The sequence below is a fragment of the Mastomys coucha genome, unplaced genomic scaffold (genome assembly GCF_008632895.1).
Source record: "Mastomys coucha isolate ucsf_1 unplaced genomic scaffold, UCSF_Mcou_1 pScaffold15, whole genome shotgun sequence".
Classification (NCBI taxonomy): domain Eukaryota; kingdom Metazoa; phylum Chordata; class Mammalia; order Rodentia; family Muridae; genus Mastomys; species Mastomys coucha.
The window spans coordinates 24,448,229-24,455,567 of record NW_022196897.1 but is presented as its reverse complement, the minus strand read 5'-3'; the positions used below and the strand labels follow the sequence as shown (position 1 = coordinate 24,455,567).

The window sequence follows — 7,339 nt, the reverse complement described above, 5'->3', positions numbered from 1 at the left end:
ACCCAGAAATGAACCCACGTACCTATGGTCACTTAATCTTTGGCAAAGGAGCTAAAACCATCCAGTGGGAAAAAGACAGCATTTTCAACAGGTGGTGCTGCCTCAACTGGAGGTTAACATGTAGAAAAATGCAAATCGATCCATTCCTTTCTCCTTGTACTAAGCTCGAGTCCAAGTGGATCAGGGACCTCCACATCAAAGCAGACACATTAAAACTAATAGAAGAGAAAGTGGGGAAGAACCTCGAGCAAATAGGCACAGGGGAAAATTTCCTGAAGAGAATGCCAATAGCTTCTGCTCTAAGATCAAGAATTGACAAATGGGACCTCATAAAGTTGCAAAGCTTCTGTAAGGCAAAAGACACTGTCAGTAGGACAAAACGGCAACCAACAAATTGGGAAAAGATCTTTACCAACCCTATATCTGATAGAGGGCTAATATCCAATGTCTACAAAGAACTCAAGAAGTTAGACTCCAGAGAACCAACTAACCCTATTAAAAAACGTGGTACAGAGCTAAACAAAGAATTCTCAATTGATGAACACTGAATGGCTGAGAAGCACCTAAAGAAATGTTCGACATCCTTAGTCATCAGGGAAATGCAAATCAAACAACCCTGAGATTCCACCTCACACCAGTCAGAATGGATAGGATAAAAAACTCAGGTGACAGCAGATGATGGAGAGGTTCCATTTATTATTAATTGATTGATTTTAGCCATGTCTTTGATTATTTTCTGCCATCTACTCCTCTTAGGTGTGTTGGTTTGTTTTTGTTCTTGAGCCTTTGGGTGTGTTCATAAGTTTCCAGTCTTAGTTTTCTCCAGTTTCTTTATGATGGCATTTAGTGCTATGAAGTTTCCTCTTCACACTGCTTTCATTGTATCTAATAAATTTGAGTATGTTGTGGCTTCATTTTCACTGAATTCCAGAAAGTCTTTTATTTGATTCTTTATTTCTTTTTGATGGTGTGGTCATTGAGTAGATTGGTAAACTGTGACTGCATTCTACCATTGTACTAAGAGCATTCCTGGGGTTAAATTTAAAAGGCAAGGAATTATTTCTTTGGCAGAGGAGATTTCAAGACAGTCAAAAATTGCTGCTGCTGGATAGGAACTCACAATTACTCTTATGCAGATTTACAATGAAAGAGAATGAATGAGGCAGGTAGAAGTACAAAAGGTACAGCTGGAAAAGGAACTGACAATGGAAAGCATTATGTTACAGCTAAGGTTTTTCTTGGAAGAAATGATGAAACTATTAAGGCAATTGTTATTAAGGGGAGGCCTGATTTTCACTGAAATAAAGGGAAGTGTGCCCTCTTAATAAGACCCCACACAGATTCTCTTCCACCTGTGAGGCAAAAGACAGAAGTGCTTTCTTGATCAACAAGTAGAAACATCCTCAAATGTGGCTTGAAGGAACATAATCTGTAACAAACTGGCGACAACTTGGTAATGTCATCTATGTGGCAAGGATGTAGGAATGAAGGGACCATGGAACTTTTTTCTGCAGTTTCATTGAAACTTTGAGGCCAGTCAGCATATTACAGGGGAGTCCCAGTGAAGAGTCCCTGAGAGACCACTAGATAAAGCTGTGAAACTAAAGCCCCCAAATGTTTGATAATGTTAGTGTCATAGGATATCTGCCAATGGTACCTGCAATCAGGAAATATACAGCCAACAAAGAGGTCTATGATGCAGGCAGCAAAGCTGGATAGGCAAACCCATATAAACCCCTTGACACCCAACATAAGCTATAGGATCTGGAGTTCTCTACTGGATTTATGTCTTGTTTTGGTCTAGTATATCCTCACCCTGTTCCCATCCCTCCCTTTTGCAATTGTAATATATATTCTATACCATGGTAAGTTTTTAATTTATTTTCTGATTTTACAAGGAGATTCAAGGAAGAAATGCTTGAGTCTAAGAGGTGACTTTGATCTTTAAAACAGTGTTGGAACTGTTAAAGATTGGGACATTTATAAGTTGAACTAAGTTCATTTTACACTATAATATGGCCAGAAGACAACTTTGGAGTTCAAGGAGTGGAATCTGGTGCTTCAAATGTTGGCTGTTCCACCCCATAGTCTCAAGCATTTAAATACTTTGTAATATATAAATAACTAATACATTCCACAAATGGGATTCCATGCATGGTAATGTAAATTCAAAAAGCCCATGTCAGAGGAGCTCATAAGACTAAAGGGACAATGTTCCATTGTTATTTTTTAAATGGTCATGTTGTCAAACTGCTTCCTAAATATTTATGTTTATACCCATAGATTTATACTGCTCTCACTTTTGAACAGAAAATCTTTCTTCAGTGCCATGGTTAATGCAGAGGCTTACAACAGTTTGAAGTCCTGAGAATGACTTTGAGAACTCAGATATAAATATGTATCTACATCAAACTCTCCTCAAGTTGGACTCAGGAAATATCACAAGAGGGGGAAGAAATAATATAAGAGCCAGAGGAAGGAGGAAAAAGTTATGGTATGCTGTCTTCTAGATTTCACATGGCCATTGTATAGTAGCTATGGTTACATTATCTGTACAAGGCTCACACAAGATCAATCCAGTAGGATCTCAGTATAGAAAAGAGAGGGGTGCTAGAGGTCCCACCCCTGTTACAGTAGCTATAGGCATCTGATAACTAATGAGGAAGGGACATGTTTCTTTGCAAGTCTTGCCACTGAGTTCCTCAGGTTCTAGTAGATGGTCCCACACCCTTGTACACATTAGCAGTATTAATGGGACTCTGTGATGGAGAAAAGTTACCTTCTTCACTAGAGGTACTGGAGGTAGGTAGTAGAAGGTTGTTATGATAGAAGAATACTGCAAACATGTATGAGATGTTCAAAGAATAAATTTAAAATATTATTTAATAAAGGAGAAAATAATGAATTTTTCATTAATAAATAATAAAATGATGTCACTTATAGGAAATGGAAGGAATTAGTGATTATTTTGTTGGATGGTCCAGACTTCCAAAGACAAGCTTCACAAATTTTCTCTCATATGGAATTTTGTAAAACAGGATGTGAAAGGAAAAAAGAGGATATTTAAGTGTATGGTGAGTAAATGGAAGAGTGTAACACAGGAGGTCAGTATCCTCAAACAATACTATATACATTACAAAGATAATTAAAACTCATCACTTTGAGGCAGGTGTAATGGTGGGTATCTTTAACATCTGTGAACTAAAGACCAGCATGGTCTACATGAACTACATGGTCAACATCATCTTTATGAAATGAAGATTCTGCCTAGTCTCAGTTGCTGTGGTGTTCACGGCTGTCCACACCTGTGTCCAGGGCCATTTTGTGAAACCTTGACTCAAAAACAAATTCACAAAACATCTCTTCATATAATTCATCACAATCATCTCTTCATATAATTACTATACACTAATAAGAAAGAAAGAGTTAAGACTATCTTCAAGGCTAAAGAAGATATAACTGACAAGGGGCCAAAGGAACTTTAGCATTTATAGTATTGGTTTCTATTATTTAAGACTAATGATTTTTAAATGAACACTTTAATAGTGTTCATTAAAATGCCACATACATTGATATATGATATATGACTTATAATAAATATAATAAATATATAATATAATATATAAAATATAGAATATATTATATTGTATATAATATATATGATACAGAAATATATGCCCATATATTTTAATGGTGATTGTTATGTGTATATTCTTTTCTTCAGACATTATCTCAATTTTTATAAGTATGAATTAACATTTCAGTGACAAGAATAATGGCTCAGATTTCAGAAGTTTCCAAGTGGTACACCAGTCTAAGGACTCAACTTAACATACAATAGTCTGAGAAGCAAATTTACTAAAATTTCTAGTGTAGCAGCAGAACACCAAATAAGTTCTCTCTACTTGAATCTATTTTCTCATAATAATCACTAGATATGAAAATATCTGAAATATCTGTCAGAGTAATTGGCTACCATTGATGAAGCTAAACACCTTTGTTTTGGAGATTTTTCCAAGAACAAAAGCACAGCTTGAACATTTCAGATGGAAACAGAGGACAATGTATTTATGCAATTAAAAGTGGAGCCCACTTCATTTTAGAACACAGTAAAGTTGGGTTAAATTTTTAGTTTAACTTTTTTAGATTTTTATATATTTACATAATTTCCACCAGCCCCTACATTTGGGTACCCAACAACTATAGAGAACAGACTGATGCCACATAACTATAGCACCATGTGAAAAGCCATTCTAAAATTCTTTCTTCCCATTTTTATACTTCACATAAACTTGCTCTTCCTAAACAAAGAGGATTCCAAAACCCTTTTCACCACCTAGAACCTGTACCCATTTTGTCTACCTGATATCAATGGACCATTGAGTTTGGAAGAAAAAAGAAGTTAACAACATAGTTAATATCAAAGAACATATTGCAAAAAATTTTGAACAATGAAGAACAAATTACAAAATGATGAGCAAACTATGTGGGAAGTAGGAAAAGCTGGTAGCATATATGAAATTTAAGTAAAGGATGGATCTACAGTGTTGACTTCATAGTAGAAGGACAAGGGGTAATGATGATGGAGTGCATAGTACAAAAGAAGTACAGGAACGAACTCTGAGTGTTTATACCACAAAATCTGACAAACATTTAGAAGATAGTCCCATTCATTATACAACATACATTATACAACACATATATGTATCAGAATATCTTTTCTTATAAAATGTATATCTTTGTGTGTCAATTAAAATGAAAACTGTATTCCAAACAAGAGGCTGGCAAATTCTATGCATGGCTGGAGATCTCAGAATGATGATTCCAATGTGTATATAAGAAGCCAGACACATCAATGTGAGGCTAATGAAAACCACCCTGCTGTAAATATAACCAGTTCATTGCTGATATGTTTGAGGCAAAATATCTATTTAAGCTTATTCTCAGCTGAAAATTAAAAATATTGCTGTGTTAAATATGAAAACTAAGATCAAACTGAGCATAATTGTAATCCTAGCATTCGGGAGGCAGAGGAGGGATAATCTCTACTGGTTCAAGGCAAACCTTCTCTGTATAGCAAATTCTAGAACATCTAGATCTACATAGAGACATTGCCTGTCAAAATAATTTTTAAATGAAATTAATCCTATCTAAAGAAGTTTTTCATGAGATAGAAAAGGGAAAAAAAAGGCTTTGTTCCAAAAGCTACAAGCTATGCAAATGAAGAGTGTTACATTGAATTTTAACCCTTTGGGGGAAAGATGTCATCTACAAAGGGAAATAGTAAAGAACTTATGTGTATATATGTTGGAAACACCTTTCTCAAGATTATCAAGATCAAGAAAAGAGGTAAGTGTAACGTCCAAGATAAATGCAAAAAGTTCAAATTAAAAAATCTTTAAGATGGCAATTCAAAGAGAATATATTATATGTGCCAAACAAGGAGGAGCCCTACACAGCTAATGGGAAGCAGAAAGTACATCATTCTGTTCTGCTAAGGATATTTCTCAGTGCTCCTTTCATATCCCGATTCCTCAAACTATAAATAAAGGGATTCAGCATGGGTGTGACCACAGTGTACATTACAGCTACAATGACATCCTTATCATTAGTGTTATTAGATGAGGGGACAAAATATAGTCCAATGATGGCTCCATAGTACAAGGAAACCACACAGAGGTGAGAACCACATGTGGATAAGGCTTTGCAGATTCCCTTGATGGAGGGAGTTTTCAGGATGGTGACTCCAATGTAGCCATAAGAGACAAGAATGCATATGAATGGCAGTGTAATGACCATGTTACCTAAAACAAGGATGATGAGATCATTGATTGTGGTATCTGAGCTGGACAGCTTCAGCAAAGTAGAGAGGTCACAGAAGTAGTGGGGAATGGTATTGTTTCTAAAATGAGATAAGCGAGCCAAGAGGAGGGTTTGCACGAGGGCATTGACTGAAGATAAGGCCCAGGATACTGCTACTAGAAGAATACAGAGGCTCAGATTCATGATGATGGTATAGTGCAAAGGATGGCAGATAGCTACATACCTGTCATATGCCATGGAGGTTAGAAGAAAGCTATCAGTGCTTGCAAAAACTATGAAAAAATACACCTGGGAAACACACCCTGTATATGAGATGGACTGACTGTGTGTCAGCATATTCACAAGCATCTTTGGAACTGTGACTGATGAGAAAGAGATATCTGTGAAGGCCAAGTGGCTGAGGAAGAAGTACATGGGGGTGTGGAGGTGAGAGTCCAGCCTGATGAGCAGGATAATGAGCAGGTTCCCCAGCACAGTTGTCAGGTACATGGTCAGAATCAAGGCAGAGTACAGAGCTTGGTCCTCTGCTCGAATGGGGAGCCCCAGGAGGATAAACTCAGACACAGTGCTGTCATTATCCATCCTCAAGCTCTTAGTCTTCAGCTGAGGGTGAAAGGAGAAATGGAAAAGGAAGAGAAGTGATTTTGACTAATACATTGTGGGAACATTTTGTATCACCAGACTGAAAATAAAATTAGTTTGGGTGTTTTAATCCAAATATGAAAACTTTTGTTATAGTAACACACTAGTGACATTTTGGAAAGAGACAAAATTTACCAACCTTGAAAATAACTGAATGTCTTTTCGAGAGAAACAAGGAAATTCAGAAAAGTTATCAAATCAGACTCATTTCCATATCAAGGTTCCTGAAATTCACCAAGATAATTTAAAATTAAGGAATTACAATGTAAACTGTTACCAACAAATCAAGAATTCAACATGACTTCAATGATTGTGCATCTGCTTAACCTTTCCTGATTGCATTTGTATAAGGCTTTCTACAAATATAAGTATTGTAACCTACAGGGCTTTTTTGGATTAGTAAAATATTAGGATCTTGGGAAAATTAGTAAAAGTAGCATGTGCAGATGGTCAAAGCCTTAAGGGCATACATCTGTGCCAACATTACAGTGTACCAATAACAGCATGTATGTAGCTATGGGTTCTTCATGTAGTAACAGTTTATCAGTCCGTGTGGTCACTCTTCCATCACTCTTCCTAGGCTGCATCAGATGGCCCTGATTCCATGACAATATTCTCAGCACAAACGTAAGCATTGCATTGAAGTACACAGAACACCTGGAAATACTTGACTTTACTGCTACCACTCAGATCAGACTAGGCAATTCTTGGGTTTTCCTAGCAAAAGCAAATTTCACCAGTTTTATTTTTAACCTGGGTTTTTAAGCCAAAGACTATTTTTGTATATATTTCTCACATGTTTTCTCTGTTGATAACCTAACATTCTCTTTTCTGTAATCATTCCCTATACATGTGAGCAATCACTAAACAATAG

At 36.4% G+C, this 7,339-nt stretch overlaps 1 protein-coding gene across 1 annotated transcript; it reads right to left on the bottom strand.

Annotated features, from left to right (window-relative positions):
* Positions 1-5,481: 5,481 nt before the first annotated feature.
* On the bottom strand, positions 5,482-6,405 carry LOC116091934 (olfactory receptor 50-like). The gene has a single exon (XM_031373354.1). The coding sequence runs from the start codon at positions 6,403-6,405 to the stop codon at positions 5,482-5,484; it is 924 nt and encodes a 307-aa protein (XP_031229214.1).
* Between the last annotated feature and the right edge of the window lie 934 nt (positions 6,406-7,339).

What these genes read in the sequence shown, in the direction of transcription:
- LOC116091934 (XM_031373354.1), bottom strand. Translation starts at nt 6,405, where the DNA reads ATGGATAATGACAGCACTGTGTCTGAGTTTATCCTCCTGGGGCTCCCC.